This window comes from Cariama cristata, unplaced genomic scaffold (genome assembly GCF_000690535.1).
Source record: "Cariama cristata isolate BGI_N322 unplaced genomic scaffold, ASM69053v1 scaffold8028, whole genome shotgun sequence".
Classification (NCBI taxonomy): Eukaryota; Metazoa; Chordata; class Aves; order Cariamiformes; family Cariamidae; genus Cariama; species Cariama cristata.
The window spans coordinates 57,272-74,651 of NW_009632812.1; the positions used below are offsets into that span (position 1 = coordinate 57,272).

The following is a 17,380-nucleotide window of genomic DNA, read 5'->3' on the forward strand; positions in this document are numbered from 1 at the left end:
AAAGCAAATCAACAAACCAAACATCACAAAATAATTTGAAACAGTCATGGATGAAAGAAACATTTGCAAAGGAGGTTTTTGCAGGAGACATAAATGTCCTGGCTTATCCTGAAACTGTACTGAAGATTTCCTATGATGCTCTTTGGTGAGAGAAGGAAGCAGCCCTGTGTTATCACTAACATGCCTATGACTACACAGTTAATATTTACACTTGCATCTATTACAACAGGTTTGTGCAAGACATGACCCGTGCACATGGCGGGTGCATAAATATGTATAACATGAACAAACACATTCAACCAGCTACATAAATAGCAGTATGGGTTCCTACGCATGTGCAGGCACTGCGGAACTTGGTGTTGGGAGGTGCAGAGACTCTGTGTCTCCCTGTGTCTTGCAAAATCCCCCTGGGGCTTTCAGCATCATGCTCAGGGATAACATCTCCATGTCAAGGGTTGGCTCTGCCCCTGCCAAGCCAGGACACAGCAGAGCTGATGGATTACTCATAGGTAGCAGATAAGGTTACTACTAGGTAACCAGTTTGAACTGTGCCATGAATACACCTTTCACAATAAAAATGCATCCGTAAGACACTAAGGTGAAGCAATAATTAAAGGACACTAACTATTGATAGGACAGTTACACAAATGCTGGAGTGATGAGTGCTAATATTTAGGCAGTTTGTACTTACTGGCATCATCCATAAATTCAAATTCACCTCCTAATTCAGCACTGGTTAGGTGGTACTGGTCAGGGTCGGTCAGGGCGCTCAGCAGGATCAGCAATACCACTGAATTGATAATCTACAGAAAGGAAAAAAGGAAAAGGGTCCAGCTGTGAAAGTAATCTATGAAAATTCTGTGGGCAGCATATACCCACCACAGTCCATGCCAACTATGGCAGAGGCTGTTTTCCAACTGTACGACTGTAGTATTTAACTAACACTGCAATTAGTTTATCTGAGTTTTGTGTAAACAGGACTTATTTCTTCCCCAAGTGGCGGCAGGAAAAACAAAACAGAACTGGATTACCCCTTTTCATTCCAAATCTCTCCCACACCATCAGAAAAGTTACCGCCGCCCTTTCAGATCATAAAAAAATGTTAGCACATCCACTTCAGTTTGTTCAGTTGCAAAAATTAAAATAAATTAAAAACAATATTTTTGATATTATTACAAATGAGTGCTGTAGTCAAGGATTACTAGCATGGCACAGCTGGAATTTGGGACAGGCCCTGTGAAATTGCTAGATGATCAAAGAGGAGCAGATTTGCTGCAAGAGGCTGAATTTTAAGAGTCCGTGAGTGATGAGTTGATTCACATGAGCTGCTAAACCAGGAGGCCTTGGGGTAACAGGAGCAGGTGACAATGTGAGCCCAATGTCTGATGCACCTGTTCCTGTGTCATTCGGCAGAGAGACATTCACATACACTGAGGCCCTGGCTATGAAACGCAGTAAGTGAATTAACGCAAGAATATAGTATCAAGTGATTTGGTAGAAGCGGATTGTCAAGTATCAGCTATGAGAGGAACGCAGAGGTAGCCAAGAGCTATATTCTAAAACAAATCTGAACAAAATGCTCATCTCACTTTGAAGTGAAGAGGGCTAATTGCAGAAAAGAAGATTGCACAGCATGAAATAATGCAGCCTGGCTAAAAGATTATTCTGCAGAACTAGGAAGATAACTGATGAACAAGAAAATGGAGAGAAGAAAGCTGATAACAGAGTATGCTGGGAAAGATGGATATTTATTGCTTTGGTTCCCACTTCAAAGTCATCCTAATCTGATCACAGGTTACTAACAGCAACAAAAAGGTGTAGGAAAACAGGCTATTATAAGACATAACAGGCTGGAGAAATTCTTGGGTAAGATAAAAGCTTTCTGATAGGCAAATTACATCAAGTTTAGCTGATACCAGATCTGTTAGCAATGATCTTTGAAAAACTGTTGAGAATAGACTGAGTTCACAAGACGGGGAAAGAGCAAGCACAGTTTATGCCTTTTCAAAGCAGGAAGGCAATGCAAAGAATTTCTAGCTAGAATGTGAGATTTAAGAACAAAATAAACCCAAGAACCGATAATCACGCAGTCTGCCCATTAGCACTTCAAATTTATATGGTCATAACCAGCAATCATCATGGGCTTGTCAAGGACAAACGGTAATGAATTCATCTTCTTTTTCTTCTCCGATAGGCTAAGAAGCCTTGTGGACAGGGAAAAAGCAGTAGATATCATCTCTTTGTATCTCAGCAAGCCTTTTGACATTGTGAGATACTCATAAATGAGCTAGGAAAACCTGGTTTTGTTGAAAGTGCAGGAAAGTGAGTGCACAGCCAGCTGGATAGTTGTAATGAAAGAATAGCTGTCAAGGACTCACAACCGGTGCAGAAGACACATTGATTAGGGTTTTCCAGTATCATTGAAAGACTTGGTATTTCAAGTCATTTGTGACTTGCACCTTTCTTTAATTTGCAGACAATGCCAAGTTGTAAGCACTTCAGGAGATAAGATTAAAAAGATTTTGACCAACTATGGCAGAATTCAGACAATAGAGCACAATTCAGTACCAACAAGCATAGAGCATCATGTTTGTGGCAAACTGCAGAAGGCCAAGAGGAGAAATAACTGAGTAGGTAACAGTTCCTCAGAAAGGAGGCTGGGTATGACAGTGAATAAACTGAACGTGACTCAGTGCCATCCCATGAGCTCATCTTTGTGGCTACATGGTGATGGGCAGGACTGCAGAAACCTGGGTTTGACACACAAGTCATCCTCCCACTCGCCCTCAAGAGGGCCTCTGCAGAAAGGGTTCAGTTCAAAGTCCTTCTGAAACGTACCAAGAAAAAACCTGGGGAGGAACCTGCAACAGAACAGAGGGTGATCAGACATCTGGAAAGTGTGACTGACAGGGAAAAAAATGGGGCTGCTTAGTGAGGAGAAGGTGCAGGGAGATGCTCTCAGGCTTTTATGTGCTGAAAGGCAAGGAAGAAAAAAGAGGCAATAGACTTTTCTCCAGATCCACTGGGAGATGAGTAAAGTAACGTAACAGATTTAAATTACAGCAAAAGGAAATTTAGGTGAGTCAGCTTGCTTGAACAATCAGACAGCAGAGGAGATTGTCTGAAGGGGGTAAGAGATCTTCATTACTGCATTTTTCATAGAACAGTGTTGGGAATGCTGTAGCCATAGATGGTCTTGTCTTGGCTTCAAAGACAGATGAGATGACTGTCAAGATTCAAAGTTACATTCTATAAATCCTACAAATTTTTAACATTATGTGTAACTTTAGATTGCAATCCAGTTCTTGCTTTATACTGCTTTGTGGAAAGCTAGAGGACATATGCCAGTAATAAATATGTTACTTAAGAAGAGTACTCAAAATAACCAGGCAATCAGAAACTATAAATGTATATAGTGTTGCTATTTTAAAGGCATACAAATTTAATCTTTTGTACAGATATAGTCAGGAAGATTCATAAAATACTGACCTAGGCACTCTACTTTCTCCATATGGATACATCCAGGTTCAGATTACGTGTTTGTCAGCATTGCCGTTAAGTCTCCATATAAGACACATATTGTGTTTGCCTGATCTGAAGTCTGCTGCGGTCAGTAGGAATCTCTAATGCTCTTTAGTGCATCACTTTTCTGTTCTATCAGGTTGTTCTCTTGAGATGCTCATAATGATCTCTGAGCACCTTCCAACTGTGCTGTCAGCAGTGCAAGTGAAATACACCATGTGTTTTATTTGCTCACCCTCTTTCTCCAAGAAGAAACGTGTACACAGTTGGGTGTATTGTATTTGTTAGGGTTTTTCTTTTGTTTTGAAAGCGGTGCAACCATTGAATTTTGAAAAATGCTTTCATGCATAAATTTAATGTGCCTAAAAACTTACTGATGTAGCATCTTCCAAGGACACATAATCGAGGACAAGAGCATAAAGTGATTCCCTGTTGATATACGCAGGTGGTATGAGAGTTGAAATCTGCTCTAGGAGAAGGAAAGGAGATTTTTCTGCTTTCTCAATAGTGTCAAGATTTCCTTCAAGATGTTTTTACATTCCTTCAGCAACAAATAATGTAACAACTAATTAACAATGCCTAGAAAACATTTTCATTACGCAAAGTTTCAGGAAGCAACTAAGCCCTATACCTTCCCAATGAGACATGTCGTCCTCCTTTTATGGATGGAGAAACAGCAACACATTCATAAACATGCAGCAGGCTGGTGTTCAGCAGTAAGAATAAAAAGCAAGATTTTGCACTACCAAGTCAGAACTGTGGCTGAAGGGTCCTGCTGCTGGTTATGGCCGTAGTCCTGCCCAGAGTTCTAGGAGAGGAGCCTGGGGGGCTCTAACAGGCCTTGCTGGCCCTGCTCAGCCCCACCTTGGCTCTCCCCACACCCCTGCCCATGGCCTAGGACCCCATTTCAGCTCAGCCTGGGGTCACCAGTGCCTGCTCCAGTGGCACCACAGGAGTGCCGGTCTCCAGCCACACTTCCTGGATGGAGCCCTTGAATGTGTTGTAGCTTGTCTCCAGTTGTGTCCCTGGTCTCATCCCCTTTTGCTCCTGGTTGGGCCCCCTGGATGGCCCCTGGTCCTAGGTCATCACCTGCTGTGTTGGGGGCTGTTGATGGACCCCTTGATCAGCCCCCAGTTCTGCAACTGGGCTCAGCCCCTGCAGGATGGTTCCCAGAGTGCCGTAACAGGAGACTGGACAGAGATCCCACAGAAAATCCTAAACATGCCCAATTGTCCTCTTATCCTGATCCAGAAATAAAATAATAATTTTTAAAAAATCCCCAAATCTTGCTTCTCTGGCAATCAGATGGAATACATCCACCTTCTCATCCATGTAGAGGAGCAAAATAACTCTGCCTTGTAGAGACCCCAGAATATATAATGAAAAGGGGAAAACAGGAAATATTATGGAGGAGATAGCTAGTCCAAATATTGGAGCATTACTTGGATTTCATGCTTTGGGCTTACAAAACACAATTTCAGATTTGAGTAGAAGATATTTTAAACAGCAACAGCTGTGTGAGAGAAGGTGCATGCAGGCATGAGGGAGAAAGGCAGCACGTGCTGAGACAAGGACCGGCACCACCAGCCACTGCTGCTGCTTCCATCTGTACCATGACAAAGAACCGGCAGCTTCGGTACAATGTGAGATAGGTCTGCTAGAGGGAACGTGCAGCGTTTGGGATGCAAGGAAGCAACCTCACGTTTTCCACAGACAGCATCCAGCATTTAGAAACTATATAATGCACTAAAATTTCAGACTTCTGCCACCAATTAGTGAGTTGCCTTCTTTTTCACATCATTTGTTCCAGAGATCAGCAGCGGTGACCCGTGGAGATAAAATGCAGGGGAGGGAAGGTGTCAGGAACCACTGCATCAACAGGTGATGAGAAAATGAGTATCCCTGTAATTTCAGACCCTTCTCAGAAGTGCAGCTGCATGGTATCTATCCCAGCTTATCTAAAACAAAATTAGTTCCAGTAGCTCCTAAGAGCATGCCAGTAACATGGACCTTTTGCTGATTTGTAACTCAAACAGACAGAGAAATGCTCATGCCAGCAACTTAGATTGATGTTCATAAATACTAAAAGAATTGCCAGGAGTTACAATGGCTTAATTTTTCCCTGCCTTCCTCCAGCTTAGAATCATAAAATCATAGAATCATTTAGGTTGGAAAAGACCTTTGAGATCATCAAGTCCAACCATTAACCTAGCACTGCCAAGCCCACCACTAAACCCTGTCCTTAACCACCACATCTACACATCTTTTAAACATCTCCAGGGAGAGTGACTCCACCAATTGCATGGACACTCTGTTCCAACGCTTGACAACCCTTTTGGTGAAGAAATTCTTCCTAATATCCAATCTAAACCTCCCCTGGCAGAACTTGAAGCTGTTTCCTTTTGTCCTATCGCTTGTTACTTGGGAGAAGAGACAGACCCCCACCTCGCTACACCCTCCTTTCAGGTCATTGTAGAGAGCGACAAGGTCTCCCCTCAGCCTCCTCTTCTCCAGGCTAAACACCCCCAGCTCCCTCAGCCGCTCCCCATCAGACTTGTGCTTCAGACCCTTCACCAGCTTCATCACCCTTCTCTGGACACGCTAAAAGTTTACAGTGAAGAGTTGAAATAAAATTGCTCTGATAAAACAGTTTAGAAAAGGAAATATTAAGTTTACTTTAACTTGATACACTGCATTAGAAAAACACCGATATTTCTATTGAAGTCCACAAGGTCCCTCCTACAAATATTCTACTACAGTTCTCCCAAGACTTCCTAATGCAGTGAAAGAGATCCTTATATTTTTAGGAAAAAGTACGGAAAAACTCTTAGCTTTATTTATATTGAGGGTTCAATTTATAACTGAATCCATGTATGTAACGGTCTAGATGCTGTCTATGCGGTGAAAGACGTAGGTACACTTTTACTTCTGGATCTGTTTTCAGCCTTACTGAACTCAGAGAGACGCACTTAAGTACACTCCTTAAATCTCTGCATTGGTGAAGAGCTAACTCACCGCCCGTGCTCCTTGTTGGCGGCCCTTTGCAGTTCAGAGAGCTGGTTTAATGACAGTGAACATCCCAGTAATATGTAGGTATAAAAACTCGATACTTTTAGATAAGGGGAAAAAAATAGAAAACCAAAAAGATAAACTTTGTTTTATGATATAGAAAATAATGAAGAAATAGATTCAATGAAAACAGTTGTTCTGACTTTCTGTAATCCGTATTAGTGAATTATAATACTGCGACTCATATGGGCAGCTAGTTACTGAAAATATCACTGTAATTTACTCTGTAGTCCCATACCTGACAGAGTACAACCTACCAGATGAAAAAAAAGACAATGTTTCTGAACAAAAATGGTTGTGACTGAGCAGCAAATAACAGCAGATTTCTCTGGGGACTTTGAATGGTGAGCCATCTCAGGGTGTTGCTGACCGAGACTCCTAAATCTTGGCCAGGTTTTGAACTGGCACACACAATTCTAGCATAATTTTTAATACCCCACAAAACCAGAAGGGTTTAGTTTGTCTCCCTCTATAGAGACATTATTGAAGCAAATCACCGAGGACATTAATTTTACTAGTAAGAAATCCTAGATGTTTTTAATAAAACTGAAGAGAGTTTCAAGCAAAACCCCCATACCCTCAATCTCCTTTCAAAAAACTCAAGGTAAGTTTATGACTCTAGGTGCTTGTTGTCTATAGAAACAAAACCCCAGGCTTAAACTATTTTTGCTCCTTGAAACTAAACTAACAACAAAATATTTTATAGTACTTGGATATTTGAAGTCAGTATTACTATTAGAAAAATTAAGAAAGTATGGAAAACATATAGTTAAGCTAACTCAATGTCCTTCATTCTCCCTATCTACATTTGCCTTCCCATCTGGCATGGTCTTTGCATTTTTCTTGCTTTTTTCTTTTAGCGTAGAAGATACCAATAAAAGCAAGAACACTTTTGTTCATCAAGAGGACACAAAAACCCTACAAAAGGAAAAAAATAATCAAGTTCAGGGTTTAACTCAGTGGTTCACGGTAGATTTTCCACTATCTGGGGCACCTTTCCCAAACTTCTCTGTTAGCATTGATGATGAGTTAAGGTCTATGAACTATTGTCCTGTATAGGCAGATTTTTCTATCTGTCCTCTCTCTCCCCCTGCGAGTCAAAGTATATATATAATTTTTTTCTGGATTCCGATTAAAGAGGAAACAAGGCAGCAACTTTAGCAACAAAGGTTTTACAGCTGTCTGACTGCTGCAGAGAGCAGGCAAGCAACATGAGAAGGAACGAGGTGTCCCGCCTGTGTGCCCAAGTTTCTTTACAGATTTTGTGGCAATGATTCAGTCACCTCCCCCCTCAGGGTGCACAGGACCCAGGAGCTCCATCTGAGCACAGCTCAGTCAGTGGCTTGGACTCCTAGGAAAGGAGGAGCAGGAGAACCTTGGCTGCCAGAGTAGGTACCGCTCTTTTTTCTGCTTTGTAAGCCATCTGCCTGAAGCTAATGAAAATATTTCAGCTCTCCAGTGCTGGGGGACAAGCTGCAGATATGTTAGTGATACACAAACTAATGAATGGTCCAAGGAAGAAAACCTAGCCACACTTTGTTATCTTTTTCACCCAGTGAAACATAACAGTCTGAAGGGAAACAGAAAGATGGGCACATAAAGTTGGGTTAAAAGGGAATCCTTCACCGCTTTCACCAGTGAAACTTATTATCGGACATTACTGAAGCCAAGAGGTTGGAGGAATACAGAAGAGGATGAGCCGTTTATTCAGGAAATGCAAGTGCTTAGTCATATTAGAAAGCATCTTAAAAACAAAATATAAGCCTTCCTGCTTCAGGTTATTGCCCAACCTTAAAATAATAGTAGACTAAAATAAAATGTTGTCCCTGCACAAGTTGCTCTTTCTGACTTCCCTGTGTGGTTTCTCAAAGCATATGTTTCTGGCTGCTACCTGAAATACCGCACTGAAACAGGGAGAGCATTAGTCAGATCAGAAGTAGCAATTAAGATTTTATGTTCTTTAATCTGGAGAAGACAGGGTAGAGTCTGCAATACTTGTTGCTTATTTTTCCATATTACTCATGAGAATTCAAAAAATTATCCAGGCAGGCTCAGACTAGCATATTACAGACTGCATATTACAGAGAGCATATAATAGAAAGCTGTGTAAAATATTTCAGTCAGACTTCATATATAATTTCAACTTTGATTATTATAATGACACTAAGCATTGAACTTCAAAGGCTATGCTGATTAAATTGATATAGGAAGTCCAGCATAATTTATCTGCACTCTTCTATACAAATGACTCAACTACTGCTTACTGCCAGCCTTTTAACAGTCCTAAAACCCAAACCACAAGAGGTCTGTTATTAATGAAATATGGTAATGACTAAATTTAAAAAAAAAATAAATAAAATTGGACAGACTGTGCAGGATGCACACTAGAGGTGTTTGCCTCCCTAGAGACAGAGTTTAATTTGTTATGCACTTAATCTTAGTCCTTTCATGGTTTAAGGGAATAGGGTATTTGTATGCAAATTTATCAGTGGATTCTTTGATACTTTTACATTGTATTTAAAGAAAGTAGAACCTGTATCTGAGCAAAGTCCTAAAAATGATTGCTGAGGTCTTCTACCCAGCCCTGGGGAAATATAATCATATACCCGTCTTCAAGTTATAACATTGCCAGCCCAACTCACAATTTCTACTGAAGTACATCTTGGCTCAGGATGCTGTGGAGAGCTAGCAAAGAATGGGTATGCATTAAAACCTTATTAGAAAAAGAGTTGTTCAACTGGTCAGTTGGGATTTGTTTGGTTTCTGCATTTGTCCTTGACTTCCAAAAATGGATTTTTGAGTCCTGCAGGTGACTATGAAAGGTTGAGGACAGACCCGTCTAAAGTGTCGTGGTTGATGTGAGTTGTGGCAGCTCCCACAGGTCTGAACCTTAGTGTGGACTGATGACCGAGGATGGGCCAGTCAACACAGCCGCAGCTGAGTACCTGGGCTGGATTGCCCAAGGCAGCTGGCCCTGGCCAGCACCTTGTGCGTCTTACCCACACCAGCCCATGATGCTGTCTGTGCTCAGGCTCACCTCTAGCTTCTTTGGACACGTGTTACTGCACTGCTGAGAGGAGTGTGCCCCAACTTTTGACAGCAAGACACATATGCCCACTTAATTAAAAAAAAAAAAAACAAACCACCAAAACACACTAAACCTTTGATCAAGTATTCTTATGTAGTCACCACGGGCAATATCCACAGAAGCCATGCAAGGGACCGGGGCTGTCAGTAGTAAACTGCATCCTTTCATCACTCTGCAACCCAAGGCAGGGACTGAGTTATGCATGGAAGGAGCAGGCACGCCACAAAGGATGGTGCAGTACAGATAATTACTGAAATAATAAACAACATGATACATGTATCCGATCCGTCTGGGCACAGCTGTTTCACAGTTGGGAAATGCACCTCTGCAAGGTGAAAAATCTCCCACAAACCTGTGTTTCTGCCAAAAGCATTCGTCCTGTCTGTTTCAAGTAGCTTAATTTATCTCCTGACAGAACAAGACGGTGCTCAGCACAAGCCAACAATGAAATGTAAAGCAGCCACAGCACTTTAAAAGGCTCTTCTAAGGCAGAGGACAAGGATGATGGTCGTCAGAGCTGACTGCAGACACCCGAAAGAGAGCAGACCCACATGAGGCCCAGGAAGAGTGCGCTAGGCTCAAGTCCGGACTATTTCTTCAGAGATGCCTTCCTGGCAGACTCACTGCCTCAGATGGACCACGAGCACTCGCTCGTATCTTCAGAGAGCGTGGTTTTTCTCCTGGGTCTGGGGCTTTAAACCTCCCGCCCAGCTGCAGCACAGCACAGAAACTCCCATGCACACTTTCAAACCCTGGCTGCTTTAAACTTCCAGAGTTTTACAGTCAAAGCATGAGCCTCACAATAAAACCAGAGAAAAAGAAAGCAATCAAGGATATTAATTCCTGGCTATTTTGTAACATCTGTTCCATATGTCCAGGAATATATAAGACTAATTGCATTTTTCCTGACGTCAGTCTAATCAACGATCAGTTTATGAAGCTTAATGTGTTCTCCTCTGGCTCACTAGGAGATACATATTAACCTTCAACAGAACTTCTAAACACATTTTACTCGATTAACGTAATACCTCCTTCTCCTTTCTATAAATACATTCATGATTTTTGTATAAAAAACAAATGTAATTATAGCATACTGGACTCTTAATGGGTTTCTTTCCTTTAACAAGCATTTATGTAAACTTTGTTCCTCTTACAACCAACCATCTGTTTTCTCACCGGAGGGAGACAACTGTTCCTTGTAATCCCAGTGAATTTATTATCCAATTGAAGGCCTTACTAAGAAGAAAAGGGTATTTGACAAAGCTTTGCATTTTCTGAATCGATAACTGTGTTGATTAGAAGAGACAACTGTGTCATCATCCTGGACAACTGACAGATTATCAGCTATCATTGCAATGATTCATATATTCTATGAAAAATCCTAGTGTGGCATTTGGGGATATAAGAAAAATTGCATATGTAAGGGGATTAGGGCTTAAAGACGTTTTCAGAAATCCGTGTGCTGTGTTACAGTCTAATAAACAGTTCAGTAAATGCATGGACTGTCCAAAAGATGCTTACAAGAAATTTTATCCCTCCAATGACTTAAAAAGTTTAAAACATTAATAAAAACACTGATGTATGACAGAGTCTGGGGAGGACTGACAAAATGCTGTTTCTGCTCCTCTCTGCAACACAGCAAACACACAAACCTGGCTATTTTCACTCAGAACAGAAAGCACAGGTAACTTGGGATATGGTGTACCGACGAATCCATCCCTTTTTCAGATAATCTTTCTGGCCTGTTCATGGATTGATTCTGTCACCCAGAGGTGAGCGATTAGAGTATTTGCAAGCTGTCTTATTGGTTGTGCAATTTAAATTCCTCCCATATGGTACTTTATTTTGTAATTTAACTGAGGAGGGCCTGAAGCATGAATTGGAGAAAGGAGGTGGGATAGGTCCTGCACTGCAGAAACCAACCTGGGTTTGTGCATGGTGGGGAGGAGTTCTTTAAGGAGTTCTCCAAAAACCATTCTCAAAGCAATTAACTGTTATGTTATTTAATGCCGCCTTTCTAGATAAGTTACAATCAGAACGTAGTTGTTGAGAAGGTCCTTCAGACAAGATACATTTTGATCATGCTAATGATTAGTGCTCATCTTTATTCTTTGCTCTATCATGTCTAAAATGCACAAATATGTTTTCAGTTTCTTAAGAAAATACCACATAGGCCCTGAGCAGATATTTGTGTCAGTCACTTATGTCCCGCTGGTCTCAAAGAAGATGATAATGAAATGGGTGCCATCCACTCCAAGAGCAAATACCCTGAACCTCCTCTGATTCCAGTCTCAGTTGGATATTCAACATGTACATCAATCATACAGGGAAGCCTTTGAAAGCAGGATTCATATTTTTCTTTATTAATAACGAATTCCAAGTTTTCTCTTCACTCTCCTCAAGAGCAGGCACGTGCACAGGAAGTCTTCAATGAGTTACTTGGGAATGTTACTGGGTTTTTTTCAAGACCTCAGCTTTCATTTTATGAAAGGAAGTATAGAAAATAGAAAAGCTAATGATAATTTTGTAGGCATTGCACTTGGGACATAAATATTTAGTCACTGCAGCCCTTTCCGCTATAAGAATTGGGAATCTCAAGTCATTTCAGATTATACCATGACACCTTCACTTGCCAGTGGAAAAATCTCACCTGCTGCTGACACTACATCTCACTACCTGGTGAACTCACAGAGAGCCCCATTCTGCAAGAATTCTTTCCCCAGTGCCACTAGTATCGGTCTGTTAGTGGAGTTGGCAAAGGCAGTGTTGCCTGCAGGATAACCTGACTTGACACCCCAGCTATATCACCCTGATATGACACCATAAGCTGATATTGAAGGAACAGAGCCTTCAACAAACTGGCTGATGTACTATGACCATTCATACAGAGATAAAGTCGGAGATCCTTCATTCTTAGCCTGTTTCATTCCATATAAAAGCAAAGAAAGCTAACTTTCTAAGTAAAACACAGCCTCATACTTGTATTCATGCAAATTCCCACAACCTGACACCGGGATAACAAAGTTTCCAATTCCCTGTAACATTAGGCTTTCTAATGGTACAATTTCCCCCTTTTCACAACTTCAGTTCTTTTTTCGGTTTTCAAAATCTCCCAGTTCTCACAGGTTTGAAAATAACAACTTCACTTTTTCTTAGAATTCCTCTATTTTCCCTGAAAGGGCCTTTCCACCCCATTCGCGGGATCCCCGCTTACAACTCCTTGCTGACGTGAGCAGTCTCACACAGTGTAAAGGTTGCACGAGTGGGGACAGAGCAGCTTGGAAGGACCCTCGTATAGGTATATTTTGTTTACACGAGCAGTCAGTGCTCATCTCTACTCCCTGTCAAGTAAGCCAAGATTTCAGTAATCGTCTAACTGGTATTTAAGCACATAGGCATACATGCTGTTTTGCATGGGGCTTGAAAAAGACAAGGGAGTAAGTGTGGCCCAGTCACAAAATATGCACCTTGATTCTCTTTTTGACATCAGGTCAAGTGCACTCTACTGATCTCAGCAGGGCGTTCAACCTGTAAATCAACGAGGCCGTAGGAAGCAGTGCTTTTCTTTTGCTTTACAATATGAAGAGGTCACTACCAGTACAATTTTTCATCCATTAGGATTCAATTATTTTATTAAAAAAAACTGGGATGCAGTGAGAAATTATGCACATTTTCAACTGTATATTCAGCAAAATCCAGAACTGAAATGTCACAACTGGCAATTCACGCTGAGCTTTCCAAAAGAGCAGCTCAAATGCTGAAGCCACCCTGGCTCAAAACTTCGGCTCACTCCATTTACGTTTTTACTGCACGTCCTTCAGAGGCAGCCGCGCAACTCAATAACTGGCCGTTATAAAAGGTTCTCAGCCTTCCATTAGTTTTTATTTTTAGCCCCTCTCTGCCGGGGCCATGGGGAGCGCGAAGGGAGGGCGGCTCCCGGGGGCGGCAGCTGCTCCGGGGCTCCCAGGGAACCGTGGGGAGGAGCCCCTGCCCAGGGCACTGCTGCAGCAAGGCAGGTAGCAGGCAGCACTGGGCACACGGAGCTCAAAAACCAAAGCTCCTTCTTCTAATGTTTGGGTTTTTTCTAAACTGATGCCTTAAAGTTTCATCTCCTCCTCACCCAAGTCAATGGGAAATAATTCCCGTTCTCCCAGATGGTGCTGGTGGAGCCTCAGGGTGTGCATAAACCACACTGCCATGTGTCAGGAGAGAGGGAAATCCTTCTGTGACACTGTCAGCACATAGGATGTCCTTCCTTCTTTGTGTTACAGATAAAGAAAGTGGAGTCCATTTCCTCAAGAAGAAGACATGCTGTGTTTATAAATGCTGTTACCGACGGGGATGTTGTTCTGACTCACCAGTACCGACTGGGGCACTTGGAACTGACAAAAATGCCGGCTTTCCCTTGGACTCCCGCACCCAGGGGAGATCAGAACTGAAGCTGGCTCATTTCAGCGGTGTCACTGCCTTGAACAGCATGCTGATACAACTGTCTGCAACAAAACTAAGCTGCTGGAAGTGACTTTCTAATTTTCCTTAATTTTTTTTTTCAAAATATGATGCTTGTAAGACTTTTGTGCCCAAAAATGTTTCTGCGTTATTACTTGTGATCTCTGATTTCATATTATAATACAGAGAAGTGTAAAGTCCATGCCAGTGGGATAAAAAACAAAGATTAATAACCAGCTGAACCAAACTGGTCCTCAGGTTTTGAAATAAATATCAGCCCCCAGCCAGTCATATTACTGCCATTTTAATCTTCAGCATAATGTTTGTATTCAACATCGCAGCACACCCCATCCTCCCTTAAGCTTTTCTCCCCAAGGCAGCACACTGGTTCCTGAAGTACAGGCTATTCTGCAACCCAACTAGATATTCTTTTCAAGAACTTTCCTCTGGCTGCTCCACCCTTTATATGTTACTTTTTACACTGAAGTACCTCAGTGCTCTGCAGTAGTACGTATATTGTCTTATGTATACTATACTGCAATATCATGCAATGCTGTATTATATTATTCTACTTGCAGTTCCTATGGCTCTATCAGGAAGAAACTACTGAAACACAATAGCTATAGAAACATTAGCATTCCGAGATCCATCATGTTCTAAAATAGAGCAAAGTCAAATATTTATTTCCCAGCTATTGATACTTTAAGAGACCATTGTAAGTGTCCGTGGCTGCTGGGCACGTGTTGCAAACGCACGCAGCATGCCTTCCCCTTGCCCGTGTGGGAAGGCGCTCTCGTCACGCAGCCCTGATGACTCCACCTGCACTCAGCTCCCCACTCTCTCCAATTTTTGTAGGATCCCAGACATCCAATTAAAACATTAAAATAAAGAGCTAAAACTTCATCCCAGAGAAATGCTCTATTTTGTACACATTTACTTAGACGTGAAATTCTGCCTCCTGAAATTATACTAACTCAGAACTCGTTCAACATGTGAAATTTTTATTTTAAAAGCCTGCCAAATCTTTTAAGCTACTATTTTTTCCTCCTTCAGAAGCCTCTACTACTGAATCATTGTATTCATAGTTATAGAATTAATAAAACTTACACTTCACAGGTAGTGAGATATGAAAAAGCAACAAGAAAACTATTCATTCTCTAGGGGGATGTTTTTTCCTCAAGTAATTTCCTGTAAAGCATAATGGCAAACGGTATACAGAATACATGTTGGTGTGGTGAAAAATCAAAGGGGTTTTTGTTTGAACATTATTTGACATTAATGCTCATAGCTCTTGTGTGGTTTGGAGCAATGCAACCATCCAAAATGCACAGAGAGAAAAAAGCTGCCACCAGGACAGCATCTATTTTTATGTAAACCCTCAACGGTACATGGTATCAAATCATAATTGTTCTTCTGACATAAAACGACATTTTTGTATATGACTTTGTAAAACCAGACCTTTCAACCAGAGTAGCTATTTACTCAAGGAGCTATCCCTTCCTTACTTATTGCTTCCTAACTTTGTAAGGTAGCAAAATGGTTTAGCCTTTATTATCAAAATGCATCTAAATTTCTGTTCTTAATAGTTAACCTTAAAAATCTAAATATCTGCAGTAGAGGAGAAAGCGCAGAAAGAAATGTGCACCTTGACATGTTATGAGTTATTGTCAGTTTGAAGTCATTCAGAAATCTGCTCTAAAAAATTTATGAGAGCAAAAGAAGTAAAGTAGGAAGAGGTGTAAATCAGGAAATACCTGCTAGTTAGAAAATTTAAAAACAGATTTTGCAGAAAAATACTATGTGAAATTGGGGCACTGGTATTTAAATGTTAGTAACACAACAGGTAACAAAGTCTAAAAAGCTGTCAGGCTTTGTATCCAAGGCCAGCTGGTGCACTTAACTTCCCTCTTCCTCAAATATCTTTAGGTCCACTGAACGGCTGAAATATCTGCGTCCCTGTCTTTGTGGAGCCAATGTGAAAAGGCTTCATTCAGCTGAAGGCAGAAAGAAATAAGAAGCATCCTGCAAGAAATGTTCAAAAGCTTTCAGGTCATATTAAAACTTATTGAAAGTTCATTGCAGCCAGGCAAAGAGGGGCGTCTTTTTCAATACTGTCAGTATTCCAAATACCGCAGGCTGTAGACATTGCATTTAACTATATTTTATTAAACCAGGAGCAAGAAATGGTTCAACTAATGCACCATTTTTCTCAGTGGTGAAATATGTATTTTATAAGACATAGAGCATTTTATATGATTTCTAGGACATAAATGTCAACCTAGCCTTTTTATTATGCTGATTGAATTTATTTAATGAGCTGTCCTACAATGGAGGCCAGCCCTGCCTTTTCCACTTGCTTCTGAAGGGAATTTCAGTAGTTAGCAAATAAGCCTGGGTCTAATCTGCTTCCGTCTGCAATCATTTGAAAAATGATGCTTGGCAAACAGCTCTGCGTGGCCTTGCCATCAGACAGAGACTGATTTCTCACACCAAGAAACAGGGAAGACTGAGCAGGCTGAGAAGTGCATCTACATAACCTACAGCGATGAACCAGCTCTTTTTATTGTCATGACATGTTTGCAAACCCTGTGACTATGGCAGGGCTGGCTCTGGGAAAGCCGCTTTTCCTGCATTGCTACCCAAGGGACTGAGAAAAGATTGTCAAAGACAGGAGAGGAACTGAGGGCTCAATGTGCCTTCTCTTCACGGAGCCTTTCCCCTGGCTGAATAACTGGGTGTCGAACAACTTCTGGGACTGATGGTAACCCATTAAAACTGTGCTTCAAGGGTCAATTCCTCAACTCAGGTTCTATAACCCCTGACAGATGAAAGAAGTCTTTCTAGTACCTGAGAGCAGCTGCTTGAAAGGCTTCAGCTCTCTACCAGGCAGACCAAGATACTACCGACAAACAGTTACCTGACAAACAAGGAACAACAGTGATGGTAACACCCAACTTCTTCATGAAGCAGTAAACAGAAATGATAAAATAAGATTTTTTGCGCAGTGTGGTCGGGGTCCGGGCAGCCTTGCCGGAGCCAACACAGCAGCGAGGCCTCAGTCCTGCAGTCAACCCCAGCCTGAGAAACACCGCTCCAAAGTTTGGGGGAAAACCCCTCACTCCAGGGATTTTCACTCATCACATTTGGATCCCCCAAACAGCTTTTTGCTTGAGATTCTGGTGAGCCTGCCCACGCACCCACTCCACCGACCCTTAAACACCCACAGGATTCATCTCCCAATTTAGGCAGAGT

The 17,380-nt window shown here is 41.6% G+C and overlaps 1 protein-coding gene across 1 annotated transcript in view; it reads right to left on the bottom strand.

The window, feature by feature from the left end:
• LAPTM4B (lysosomal protein transmembrane 4 beta) overlaps positions 1–4,169 on the bottom strand; it is a 46,312-nt gene extending 42,143 nt beyond the window's left edge. Inside the window, exons 1-3 of the mRNA XM_009706509.1 lie at positions 4,154–4,169; positions 3,897–3,991; positions 692–803 (exon numbers count right to left, since the gene is read on the bottom strand). Coding sequence (XP_009704811.1) covers positions 692–803; positions 3,897–3,991; positions 4,154–4,169 — 223 coding nt within the window. The remainder of the gene's footprint in view (positions 1–691; positions 804–3,896; positions 3,992–4,153) is intronic.
• Positions 4,170–17,380: the final 13,211 nt, after the last annotated feature.